Genomic DNA, 14,608 nt, shown 5'->3' with positions numbered 1-14,608 from the left:
TTAATTTGCTACATTTTCTAGTTACAGTTCAGTTTTGGGTAACAGTTCACAATAAGGATGTTGTGGAACTGGAGAAAGTGCAGCCGAAGGGATGACTAAACTCATAAGAGGCATGGAGGAGCTCAGTTAGGAGGAAAGATTAGCTGACCTCAATTTGTTCTCTCTGTGGAAGAGGCGATTAAGGGGGGACATGATCACCATGTATAAATACATAAATGGTCCATATAGTGAGCTTGGTGCCAAATTATTCACTTTAAGGTCACTGCAAAGGACAAGGAGGAAAAGAGGTTTAACCTTTGCATATGGAAAGGATTCTTGGAATAGTCTCCCCCAGGAGCTAGTTCTAGCTAGCTGAGTTAATAGTTTTAAAAAAAAAATCTGGATGTATTCCTAAATGCACAGAATATTACTGGATATTGAGTTCTTATAGGTATATTAAGCATCAGAGATTGTTGATCCAGGGAATATCCGATTGCCTTATGGGATCAGGAAGGAATTTTTTTCCCCTGTTGGAGCAAATTGAACCATGCTTTATAGGGTTTGTTTTGCCTTCCTCTGGATCAACAGTGGGTAATTGGGGCCATAGGCTTTTTTTTTCTTCCATATCTCTATAGGTTGAACTCGATCGACATGTGTCTTTTTTCAACCTGACTAACTATGTAACTATGTAACTATTCACACAGCTACTTTTTAGTAAACTATTGACTGTTTGTGGCCAGGTTGTAGCCATTACATGACTGGTTTATTTTTACATTGCATGCTGAATTTTCATCCCAACTGCATGAACTTCTAATCATTAAAAGACTGACTACATGTATGGCTGAATTTTTTATTTTAAATTGCTTAGTTCAATCTTTGCTTAAACTACCTAACTAAAAATCAACTAAAAGCATTTCCATTAGTGGAACTGAATGCCATGAAAATTGTAGAATTTACTCTCTTGCTATTTGCTTACCTTGTTAACACACTTGAAAAAGTCATTGGCTTCCAGTAAAATTTCTTGTCTCCGATCCATCAGTTCCCAGAACTCAGTATATACTGCCATTAATTTTTGATTGGAGTTGTTCAGTTTCTCAATGTCTCCACAGTCTTTTTCATCAGATAATCTGTTGGCCTCTGTTTTTAGATTGTCTACTGTTGAATTCCATTCCTATCAAATGGAGAAAAAGAAGATAAACAGCTAACGCAACACAATTAAAGCAGAACTCCAGTCAAAACACCTGTATTGCAGATATTTACATTCTTGCATGCATTGTTATGGGAATGTACTTTGCTGGGGGAAAGAAAATGTGTGTTGTTGCTGATAACCAGCCGTTTGCTTTCATCTTCTAGCCTGCACTAACACATGTCATTTGGAATTAGAGGCGGCTACAGGCAATACATAAACATTTCCTTTAGGTTTTTTCTTAATCATTACTGAGACTTTATCAGTAAAGCAACACAAAGTGCAATAAAGATATTCCATGTGAAACACACAGGAAGTAAACAGAAGACATTTTAACTCGATCTGTCAACAATTTAACTGAAATCTGATTGGTTAATGTAGCATAGCGAGTTTGTAACATCTTGCTTGCACTTTATTCTGCTGTAATAATGGAGTGTACAATGTTTATCCATGTTCATGGTCTGCCTCACAGTTGTCACTGAGATGCTTTAGAGTTGTTATAGGCCAAAGTCTGGAAGGCACAATCTCTACCTCGTAAAAAGTGTATTTTAATTCAATAGAAGTAATTATGTACATGTTCACAAGCATATTTAGTGATGTGTGTGTGCTTGTTTTTTTCTACAGGCCTAGCTTAAAGATGAACTCCAGGCAAAGCTTTTATTAACCCTTGCTCATTTTTGTCTAGGTGCTAAAATAAAACGTTATACTCACCTGAACCAAGGAGCTGGCTTGCTCTTAGGCCAGCCCTTGCAGCCCCTCTCCCCTTCCTCTGCAGCAGTCTAAGGCACCGTAAATCATAACGTTCTATACACAGTGTATAGATGAGAGGGTGCTGAGGAACATTCCATTGTTGCAGTATAGAGGAGGAGAGAGGTTTCAGAGACTGAAAAGCAAGGAGCCGTCTCAGTGGTTCGAGTGAGTATAACTTTTTTTAGCATTTAGATAAAAATGAACAGTTGAGTAGTTAACGGTGGCAGTGTAGGAGTAGCCCCACTGCAAGGGTTAATAAAGTTTTGCCTCGAGTTCTTCTTTAACGAACAATTTAGTTTATTGTTTTTAATCTTTGTTAATTTTTTTTGATGCAATAAAGAAGATTGATTTGCCGTGAGTGCCCTGGATTCCCTTTTTCTATATTGTGTGCAATAGAGAACCATAGTATTCCTGTTGAACCCCGCTCTGAACTGTTAGACCACTGAAAGCCTCATAATGCCATTAATGATATCAAACTGAGGTCATAAATATGCAGCTTCAAAATACATACAATGATGAGAATGTATCAAAACTGGAGCAGATAAAATCTAAAGCAGTTGCCCGTGGCAACAAATCAGCGTTAGCATTGGTTTTCATGCACAGCTGCTCTAGATTTTGTCTGCTCTAGATACTAGAGTGGAATGGAATAAGACTGGAGCAGCTGTGTATGGCAACCAATCCGCTTCTATCTTTTATTTTGAAAGTTGAACTGAACAAACATAAGAGAGAGCTGATTGGTTACTATGGACATCTGCTCCAGATTCCCCCCCCGCCCACATACAGTGATGCCATCATTGTGTTGTGCCGGCAGTGCTGTTACAAGGTCAAAGAGCTGGTTTGCTGTGGACGTGCAATTGTGCCTTGGTTTTTCGAAATTCACTTTGGGTGTAGTCCTTGTCTTTTTAAGAGATGAGCATAAAAGTGGATAACTCAGGTGAGAAAAGCCAAGTCAGCCTGCAGTGAACTTTTCATTGTGACGTTGTGTGCCTATTAACACCATGTTATAGACAGTGTACTTGCAGTACACCTGGCATCTCCTCAGGCTACCCCATTATCTTCTCTTATCTCTGTGGTAATCTCTCAAGATTGAGCTTTATAATGTGCATTTACCTCTGGAAATCAGCTCATTTATCTGATGAGGCATTTGAAAATGTCTGCTTTCTCCAGAAGCTGTGAAAATAGCTGCACACTCACTCACACACATAGATTTCTTGTTTGTAGCTGTGCATAATGTTGAAATACCTAGCAGTCCTTTGAGTGATGTAGTTCCCGAGGCTTGTTTTTTTCAAATAAAATCTTTCATTTTAACTTTACTTTTCATGAAACTTATCAGTATTAGACTTTGCTAACTATTCTTATAAAGAGGATCTCCAGCTACTAACAAAATCACCCTTGCAGAGGGGCTACCCCCACACTGCTAAGGATAACTGCTCATATTCACCTCTCTTCCCCTCTACTTCAGCTGTGGCATGCCCCTCAGAGACCTCTCGCATCCAATGCATCTAGTGCAGGTGAATGGACTGCATTGGACCTGATTACATAAGTGGGGCTTAGACCACCAGAGCCCAGGGTAGAAAAGGCTGTGCGGACTGGTCTAGCATCTAGGCGGAATCAAAGATCAGGTAAGTAAGAGATCATTTTGTTACAGGAGAGCTCTAGGTAAACCTTTTCTTAAAACAAACAAACAGACAGCGCCTTGTCCTCGTGTAATACAGTTTATTAATCAATGAACATACAAGCTGACATAAAATACTACTCACATGGTAATCACTGAATGAATGGTACAAGGCAGACCCCACACAAAGCTGCCTTGCTAGCTGATGCGTTTCGGGGAATATACCCCTTCCTCAGAGCTTTTTCTTAACCCTTGCAGTGGGGCTACCTTCACCCCTGCCCCCCAAGGGTTTTCTTAACGCTTGCAGTGGGGGTACCTCTACACCCCCCCACCCTTCACTGGAAGGGCTAAGTGCTGGTTTTTGTATAGGTGCTAAAAAAACAAAATATATAACAAAAAACAAAAAATAACAAAGTTATACTCACTCAATCCTCTGTCACAGCTCTCCCTCCAGCCAGTCTCCTCCCCCACTGCAGCATTGGAATCTTTCTCAGCTTCCTCATGTTTATACACTGTTCATAGACATGATGATTTGTGGGACATTATACTGCTGCAGCGGAGAGGAAGAGAGGCTGGAAGGACTGTTCTAAGAGCATGCCGGCTCAGAGCATTGGGTGGGTCTAACCTTTTTTTAACCTAGACAAAAATGAGCAGTTAGCCCTTGCTATGCGCAGGTAGCCCCATTGCAAGGGTTAGTAAAATTTTGTCCTGGAGTTCTTCTTTAAATCTTAGAGTTCCTTTTTATAATGGGAGACAAGTATAAATGAAGGGAAAGACTTCAACCCCAGTAAGTTGAAGAAGACCAAAAAAACACTAGTATTTCCTCTTGGAGTAAACATTGTTAGGGTAGAATAACTTGTTGGATTCTTATTATTTTGTTACTTTAGTTTAGAGATCTTTGCACATGTGTTGCCAGCTCTGTCCATCAGCCATGACCATAAAGCTGGCCATACACCTATAGATTATCTGCAGATTTTCTATGGTCAGATGGAAAAAGTGCAACAGATTCCTAAACTGTGTGAATGGTGAAATCTCCCACTGGGCCAAGCTTCAGTATCTTGCTAGTCGGCCCCGCTGGCTCTCAAAATACCTGAACAATCTGATTGGATGCATCCATTGTTCAGGTATTTTGAGAGCCAGCGAGGCCAACTTGTAAGATACTTGGCCCAGTGGGAGATTCCTCCATCCACACACTTTAGCGTAGATGGAGAAATCTGTTCTCCGTCTCCGTCTGTTCTCTGTTTCCACCTGATTAAAGAAAATCTGCAGATAATCTATAGGCAGCCGAGTGAATAACCCAGCCGAAGTAATGTGCGCCGAATGCTGTTCGGCTATTCACTTCTGGCTTGTACGGCTGATTTCAGCCGTACAATGGCTAAAATCAGCCGTACATCGGCTACCTTCAGTCAGCCAAACATGCTGTGAATGTTCGACTGAGCCGAAGTGCAGAAGGAGTTCGACTCAACCGATCCAACAGTTCGCCTCAACCGATCGCTGCTGTTCGCCCCTATTCTCATAGGGGCGGAATGGCAGTAAGCGAATAGCTGAATGCCACTGAGCAGCATTCAGGTCGGCTATTCTGCTCTGTACCTCCGAGGTACCAAGCAGAATAGAAAATAAGTGAAATAATTTTTTTTTTTAAGAAAAAGAAAAGTTAAAAAAAGTTTTAAAATGTAGGACGATTTAAAAAAAATTAAAATAGTTTAAAGAAAAGAAAAAAAAAGAGAAAATGAACAATAATAAAAAATAACGCCAGCAAAGAGGCCGGCAAAATCTAAATAATTGGGCAGAGTTAGTAGTAACAGCTAGCTCCGCCCAAGTGTTTCCTATTGACCGCCACCTGCCAGAGTCTTCTAGCAGACTGGGCAGAGCTCAACAGCCCTTCGGTTCGACTGAACCGAAGGGCAGAGGCGGCCGAAGAGAGCCAAAGGATCAGCTGAAGCTACGGCTGGATCCTTCATCTCTTTAGTGAATAACTCCCTTACTCTTATTTTGCATTAAATTGGAATGGAGCAGAAGGTGTGAGACACCATAGCAGGGATAATGGCAGAGCTTGGAACTTTGTAAAGGAATCTCACCACTTGATTACTGGGGGGAAAAAAGATAATAGGTGATAAAACTTATCAATTTCCTCCTTGATTGATGAATTCATTTTGAGTGATGGGCCCTTTTTTTAACTTTTACTTTACTTTTTTTTTTCCTTAACACTGCTATATGTATAAAACAAGGCTAAAATCTGCTATATTCCAAACTGCCCTGTATTAACTAAAAGGTTTCTTATCTTGTGTATCATTTAAAAAAGAGAAGATGTCAATCTCATGTTTGACTGTATCTCTTAACAGCCTTTGGCTAACATTCTTCATTGGCATTAACTCTTCCATGCATGGGAGGTGAATAAACACATTAGTTATAGCTGGTGCACACTGACTAGCAGGGCAGTATAAAGCCATTGTCTGCCATGCTTCATGCTTTGATTTACTAATGGCTGTGTAAGTGACCTTTTTTCTGGTTAGTGAGCAATGTATATAAAGGTATAAGAGTTCATGTGTATGTAGTCAGACTCAGAAGAAAGTCAAATCACTTAAAGGAAATCTGTAATGTTTAATTATATTTTCTTTTTGTTAGTAATAAAAATTGTATTTTTTATTTCTTTTTTTTAATTAGGTAAATATGACATATTACATATGAATATGTCACATTTACAGCTCACAGCCCCCAGACGGCATCGTATGCTTAGAGAATGCTCTTCCTTTCAGGTCAATGCTGTCCAATACATAGATTTAAATGGGTCTGAGAATAGACACATGCCTCTCCTCTACTTGCAGAGATGGCATTACCTCAAAGGAAGCCTGTGCTAAGTATAACATAGAGGCTGTTCTTGCTGACTTAGGTCTGTCATCTTAATCCTGGCTTCACTATACAGTTAGTGATCGAGACCAGCATGTAGAATGAGAATTTAGACAGTGACACAGTAGGAATTAAAGCCAGCATCTTAATGACCAGCCTGGAGCTTGTGTCTTTAAAATATAACGTAATAGTGCAAAAAAACAGACTGCCAGTATAGGGGCAGTGCTGGGCTTTCATATTACAAATCCCAGCATGATTTGTGCAAATTGAGTGTTCTGTATAAACTCAGTAGTAAATGCTCATAAAGTTTCGGTTTAAACATAGCAATGGTATCATTCATTTATTTTAGTATTGCTGCTCACAGCAGTATATTTGGTCATGTTTTCACTAGACATGTGCCATTCGCTTAGTTTCGTTCCCAATCAAAATTCGGACATTCGGACACACCCGAATTTTTGAATCCCAATGCATCCGAATGTGCCCAAATCCGGATTTTCATTTCTGGATTTCGTATCCCGTCCAAATTGTGTTCAAAAACAAAATTGAATCGGACATGTGACTTTTCAGCCCAATCAGATGTTTTTTTCGGTTTAATGCATCCAAAAGGGTCTGAGTCCGGATTTTCAAATTGCATTTGGGAGCTCCTGAATGCCATTCGGGCCTGGGAGCCTCAGGTTTAGTTATATGTATATATGGGTCACAATGTTGTCGCTACGAATATTTGTTTGTATTATAGAATACTACTTATACTGTATATACATAATACTAAAACTAATGCTCCAAGACCCGAATGGAGTCTGAATTTCCGAATAGCTTTCGAAATCTCACGAATGGTCTGGACGCCTCAGCTTTAATATGGCTCCCAGACCAGTGTTGCTTTCTGGAGCTCCCAAATGGTATTCAGAAATTCGGACTCCCAAATGCCATTCGGGTCTAGGAGCTTCAGCTTTAGTATTAATATCTGTATATGGTTTTCTGTGGTATTTGCGCCGAATATTCATAAACATATCCAAAACTAACAAAAATTCGGATTTCGTCTGAATCCGACACCCAAACCGAATTGAATTTCGGATCCGAATCCCGACATATATACGAACCCAACTGAACCAAATTTTTCCAAAGCTTACATGTCTAGTTTTTACTGAGCAGCGTTTCTAGCTTTCTTTATAGTGTCTGAAAATAAGTGAACAATATAGAGGGTGGACTTTTATATAAAGTTAAAGAAGGACCCTGGCTTACACAAATATTTCTGTGAATTTCTGTGGCAGAGCTGTTTAGTAAAGTGCCTGTGTGATTAGGCTCTGATGAAAGCAGCCTCACCTTGTCTTCTGTGTTGCATAGTAGTTTCAGAGTAGTGACTCAGTGTATAGGTTTAGTGTCACTGTCACAGTATTAGTATGTAGCTCATGAATGTTAACCTTATAAGAAGAATGATAAGACAGACATACTTATATATGAAACAGCAAGTCAAACGGAGTAGAATATGTTTTCAAGGGACCACATTATGTCTACTGCGGGCCATACCTTAGTAATTCAATAAAAGATTATATAACCTTGGTATTGAACATTTTAGTAAGGATTTCAGGTATAATATTTCCTGAAGTATTCTGCTGTACATTTATATAAGGAAGCGTAGCCTTTACAAGCTAGAGAACAGTTAATGACAAATGCATTATTTATTTTTTTTAGCATGTAGTATTTATTGAAGTTTCAAAGGATACAATACACGATGTGAAAGAATAAAACAATGTAGGAGGTGCCAAAGCATAACAGTAAGGGTTTTACATGCCCCAAAGCTTCTTCAAATGCATTTTAAGTTGCAAAATTTGCTCCGCTACATTAAACCTTTCGTCCAACCTATAACTGATTGAATTAGTTTTTTAGAAAACTAGTATAAAGGAGCAGTAGTGGCAGAAAAGGTTCTTTTGAGGTTTTTTGTGTGTCATTTTTTGTGTATTCATTGTATCTGTTTTAAATAACTGGGGGCCTGGCGGAATGTGTTCTTTGCCTACATACTTTTGTCTAAAGCAGTGCTCCTCTCTCATCTCAGAAAGCTCAGCATGTCTGATTATTACCTGCAATAGTAAACTTTTAGCCTGTTTCTGTAACAACGCAGTTGACTATGGCTACAATCACTATGATCGCCTTAAGCCTGCTCCTGTGTAATGTAGCCAGTAGATGGCAGCACAGACACACAATCTTGGCCTGAATTACAAATAAAAAAAAAAAACTAAGCAGGCATCAATCAAATATATTTTGCCCTTAGCAATCTTCCATTGCATTGCTACTACATTCTCTATTTCATTGATGTCATATTTAGATTTTTTTTAACTGCTAAATGTGTCATGTGGGAATATTGAAGCATAAAATGATAAGGTAATATTATGTTAATCCAAATATGCTATTTTTAAAAATGGATATAAATATTTAAATCTGATAGTATATTAAGTCAGTAAAGAAAATAAACTACCCGCATTTACTTGATTTCAACACACGTATGAGTAAGTTAGTGTGATATATAAATTTAGTTTGTTACATTTTTCTTTGAGTGGGAGGCCGCCACATATTATTATAATAATAATTACTTTTTTGGTAATGTGACTTTATATTACATACAGCTATACAGACTCTGCTGTTCTATAGGGTTATATTTTTCCTCTGTGTATTATAATTTGTTTTACCCGTCACCGCAGTTTGTTGCTGTTTTACCCGTCGCTAACAGCAAATCCAACCTTAAAGTGTATGTACAATAGACATGTGCATGGCAAAAAAAATTGTTTCGGAAATTGACAAAATTCATTTCGTCAAAGGAAACTAATTTTAATGATATTTCGGATTCGGAGGCAACGAGCCTCTGAATCCGAAACCGCACAATAAACTGCAGAACGAGTGGCGGTCATATTGGCGGCCGGCACGTTCTGCGCATGCGCGTCGCCATTTTGGAGTGCATCTTGGTATACACCAAGATGTCGGCGCCCGCATGTTCGGGTGTCGCCATCTTGGTGTAAACCAATTTATACTCCAAAATGGCGGCGCGCATGTGCAGAACGCTCCGGTGGCCGATGTGCCTGCCGCTCATTCTGCAGTTTATTCTGAGGAACCGCCAAATCAACTGAATTTAGTTGATTTGCAGGTTTGTCTGAATCCGAATGCACATGTCTAATGTACAGACAAAACGTTTTTTAGTTTCTGATAGAGTAGGGAAGGATTAGTACTCAGGTCAAGTTTTACTGCCATTTGTGTCCTGATTCACCTCTCTTTTTGTCCTGGTGACTATTGTGACTTTTTGTTCTGGTGACAGAAAGTGAAGGAAAATCCAAAATGTTGTTGTTTCCACCCTAAACAATAGTTGTGGGTCAATCTTTCAATGGGGACACCTGTTCCAAAGACAGCTGTCTAAAGGTGTCCATACACTTTACAACCATCGCAAGACTTTAGTCTTGCGATGGTTGTAAAGTAATTTAAAAAACGCACCATCTGCCCATCTGAGGGGCAGGCTTCTGATGACCGCAATGCTGAACGGGCGTACGCACACCAGCCCGTTCGGCATTTGTCTCCCGAGCATCATTCAAACCAGCCGAAAATCGCAAGATTTTCGGCTGGTTTTCTAGCATGCTCCTTAGACAAAAGACGTGCGACCTTACAGTAGAAACGGTCGCACATCTTCATTCATACTGCACGATTCTCGTACGATCGCGGGATTTCCCCCGATTCTCATACGAGAATCGTGCCGTGTATGGGCACCTTAAGAAGGGAATTCCCATTACTTTGTAGAGATTTGCTCTCACGTGTTGCTTTTCCAAGACATGAAGTGAACTCTCCCAAAGAATACAACAACAACAAAAAAACTGATTAACCATTTCCTACTCTTTCCAGCTGGGCAACCTAATAACACCTGCTAGCACCAATCATGCAAATGCAATCAACACCTCTTACCTCCATGAGGTCTCTGACCCCATGCTGGTTATGATAAACAGATTATGTTGATTGGAGCAACATCCACTATACTGTATGTATTCCCAGATCATTTTTGTACAGTCACTCTGAATTGAAAAAGCTAGTCGGATGACCAGTGAAATATCTTCAAGAAAAATATAGCGATTCCAGTTGCCTTGGTTTATTCTTTATAGATTTAACTGTTTATTAATTCTGAAAGTCAGCCTAGAGACTTACGCCTCCATACACTTAATACACTACAGTGATTGCGTATTGTCTTATGAAGAAGGGATAATCAACTCTACCAGTTGCTACAAAGAGAAATGTTTTGATTATACACTGTAAACATGCTGATTCTGACAGGACTAAACAGTTGGCTTTACATCTGATTCCCCAAAGACCAACATGGGGTCCGGCAATTGCAGTTTTTTCTTCCATTGCAAGATGGAGGAAAAAACTGTACAGACACGGATGTCACAACGGTAACATCTGCTCCATACTGCTGTGATCACGATGATGTTGACGGATCCTCTCCTGATCAGCCCTGTGAAAGGATCCTTACCGGATGTGTAATTTGAATATAATGATCCACGTAGAACAGGGGTGTAAAACTCAAATCACTTGGGGACCACTGGACGAATTTTCTTCTTCCAATTGCCAAATGTCATAACATTTCATACTTGAAAACAAAATATAACTACTGTATATACGGTACCAGTGTTCATGTCTGCGTGTGTTTATAATGTTACATGTTTGTTATGTCAGTATACATATTTGTTATGGTTTCTATGTATGCAATGTCATTATACTGTATGTTTTTGATTTGTGTGTGTGTGTATTTTCAGGATTTCTGTGAGTGATGTCGGTATGTGTGTCAATAATGTTTCTGTGTGCTTCATCAGTATGTATACATGTGTATATGTGTGCAGTGTCAATAGATGTGTGTTTTTTTAGAAAACTCCACAGGTTTTAATTTTAATCACAGAGGACCAACAGGTTCACACATTCACTCACACACAGAAATACACACACACACACAGTCCCCCCCCCCCCCCCCCCCCCACACACACACACAGAAATACACACACACTTATATACATACAATAATACACACACAGAGAAATACACACACATGAATACACAATAATACACACACAAATAGAAATAGACACACAGAAATACACACACTAATACACAATAATATACCTGTACACACACCCCAAACACACACCCAGAAATACACAATAATACACACACACCCAAACACACATACAGAAATATACACACGCACAGAAATACACACACACACACCCACACACATACAGAAACACACACACAGAAATACACACACACACACACAATAATACACAATATTACACACAACCAATCACACACACAGAAATACACATATACACACACACTCACACCTTACTAAAATAAAAGGAGCCCACTTAACCTGCTTTAATTATTTGCAGGGAGGGAGTACATTCCCTGGTGAGCCAGTAGGGGATTAGTACGGTCTGCGCCTTGGCCTGGTTCAGACCTTACTAATCCTTTCTTTCAGCCATCGCTCAGTGAGGGCTGTCAGAGCACATGCTGTGCTTTGACTCACACTGAGTGCCGGCACCGCCAAGAGAATCTATGTGGTATGTAGTCACTGATGGCTGTTTATGTTTAACACTTCTTCCTGTGCTCCTGCACTGTTTCTTTCTGCTTTTATGCACCAACTGTTGGAAGCTGAGAAAATATAACTTCAAAACCCCTGTGATGTCATCAGGCGCTATATTCATATTTTGCTCAGTTCACGGGTGTTCCCACTTAGACACCTGGACCCTGCCTTGTGTTTACAGCCATTCTGCATCATGACCATTTATCCTGGTTTTGATTCTGCTGGTCTCCTGGTTCTCCTCCTTCTGGATTCCAGCATTGATTTTCAGGCTCTGCCTCAACTACACCTGTCTACAGTCTGCCAGGGCCTTTGGCCTGTATATGGACTATGACACTGCTGTGCACTCTCCCTGGTTCTCTTGTCAGCTAATCAGCTGTCACCAGTGGGGCAAACTTTAAACCTGAGACATGAAATGTCAAGCAGCTCATCTTAAATTGTCAGTTGATTCCACAACAGTTCAGGTTGATAAATGAACTGCATAGCTAAACGTTCCAATGTGAATCTAATTCTCACATTATGTATTTGGTATATCTGCAAACAATCATTTTAGAACCAAGTAAACACTGCTTGATGAACTGGTGCAAGCTAGGTATGACCGTGTGCGTGTATAAATGAAAAAAAGTGGCGTTGTTTTCTTACCGTGGAATTATGAACAAGTTGTTTGTGTTTGTGAAGCAGTTCCTCATTCTCTGTCAGAGATGCCCCTAGCTGGAGGTTTGCCAAATATAAATCTATATGCTTTCTTAACCAACACATAACCTACAGAAAAAATAAAAAATGCCATCAGTTTTTTGCAAGTAGCTAGTGTCCTAATTATACAATTATTAAACATATATAAAACACAAAACTAAACAAAAACTAATATAAAGGAAAATGATCCATGGTTATAATGGGTTAGGTACACCCAGGAGCTGTTTTAACTTTGTATTGATTGCTGTTCCTGGTAGGTCGGGAGCTGCCTGGGATAGAATTTAAATGGAATAGAACAAAAATATCAACACCAAAGCAGCTGCATTAGATGTGATAATGTCACAGATCCTTAGACTGTTAGCCTGGGGAAAAAGAGGCTGCGGACTGGTCTAGCAGCCAAGCAGGACCGAGGATCAGAGTATAAATTCTTTATTTTAGTCCCTAGATCAAAACTTTTATTTACTAAAGGCAAATAGGCTATTCACTTTGCAAGGAAGTTTTCCCTTAGCTTTGTGAATGAGGTGAAGCCCCGCTGTCTGCAATCATGCTCAAGGAAAAAAATGAATGTTTTTTTTGCAAAGTATTCTTTGGAAAGTGAATTTTCACCATATTCACTGATTAAGGGAAAATTCCCTTGCAAAGTAAAAATTCCTTGCAAAGTGAACAGCCTATTTGCCTTTGGTAATCCACCCCTATATGTTTACTGTTTTACCTCTCTAAGGTTTGGCTAGTCATTATTGTGATACTATAGTGAAGGTAATTACTTATTTCCAGGAATATTTTACTTCTAATAGTTTAGTGTGATGATGCTGATTTATTGTGCGCTGATCAAACTGCATGAGGAGAGGTAGCACAGACATTTTGGTTGCTGAATTTGGAAATATGTGTATCACTTGCCAGGTCGTACAAGGTAGTAGATGTGTGTGAATGACTGTGTATTTTGTGGTTTGCCCAAAGCTCCACCTTAAATGCTTTTTTATAAAAGTACCTGTTGCTCCAAAATTGCCCCCTGAGATCCGAGATGTACACACTCAACTGAATGGGTCTGAGGAGTGTCTCATGCAAGAGCAGGAAAGTTTAATGCATACAAGTGTTTGTTACATACAAGTAAGCTGGTTACACATAAGCATTCGGGCGGCTCTATAGATGGGCGATCGCTTGTATGGTGTGGAGAAGTGTGTTGTCCCGGGCTCTGATGTCCTCCGTGCAGGCCTGAGACTGGCATGGCTGGATCGGAGGCAGATTAGCACACTTCCGCCGGCTAATCCCCCCTACGATCACTGATTGTGGAAGTGATATGAATTACATCACTTTCGCTTTCAGCCTGACATTTCTCCGGCTGCTGTAGCCAGAGATGCTGCTGAAGAGTTTTTTTACATTTTATTTTAAATAATTGGGTAATAAATGTTTCATAACATAATGTAGGGAAAACAGTTTCTTTTTTTTCAAAATTGTCAGTACTTTTTTTTTAAATATAGTAAAAAATAAAAAACCTAGTGGTGATTAAATACCACCAAAAAAAGCTTATATCTGTCCCCAAAACATTATATAAAATTAATTTCGATACAGTGTTGCATGACTGAATAAATGTCAAAGTCCCTTAGCACTGAATACTGAAAAATGGCCTGGACAGGAAGGGGGTTAAACACCTTGGCCTTCAAGTGGTTAAATAAGAGACTAACGGATGTGTGTATAGAGAATTGCAAATGGCAGAGCTATTCATCCTGTAAAATTGCATGTACATTTGTTCTGTACAAATGGAGGCAAAAACTAACGTTATTGGTATATTTTATTTCCAGGTCAAACGTAATATCAGGAAAGTACCACATTATTTCCTAAGATCCTAATCTCCATCTAGTGGACATTATGCGGTATTTTCCTGGGATTATATTTGACCTGGAAATAAAGTATACTAATAACATTTGTTTTTGCCTCC

The 14,608-nt window shown here is 39.4% G+C and overlaps 1 protein-coding gene across 1 annotated transcript in view; it reads right to left on the bottom strand.

Annotated features, from left to right (window-relative positions):
* CCDC141 (coiled-coil domain containing 141) overlaps positions 1–14,608 on the bottom strand; it is a 116,659-nt gene that overhangs the window by 62,377 nt on the left and 39,674 nt on the right. Inside the window, exons 6-7 of the mRNA XM_018561613.1 lie at positions 12,622–12,741; positions 956–1,150 (exon numbers count right to left, since the gene is read on the bottom strand). Of these exons, the coding sequence (XP_018417115.1) occupies positions 956–1,150; positions 12,622–12,741 (315 nt within the window). The remainder of the gene's footprint in view (positions 1–955; positions 1,151–12,621; positions 12,742–14,608) is intronic.

The sequence above is a fragment of the Nanorana parkeri genome, unplaced genomic scaffold, assembly GCF_000935625.1.
Source record: "Nanorana parkeri isolate BGI_ZX_2015 unplaced genomic scaffold, ASM93562v1 scaffold534, whole genome shotgun sequence".
NCBI lineage: Eukaryota > Metazoa > Chordata > Amphibia > Anura > Dicroglossidae > Nanorana > Nanorana parkeri.
This window is presented reverse-complemented; position numbering and strand designations above follow the sequence as displayed.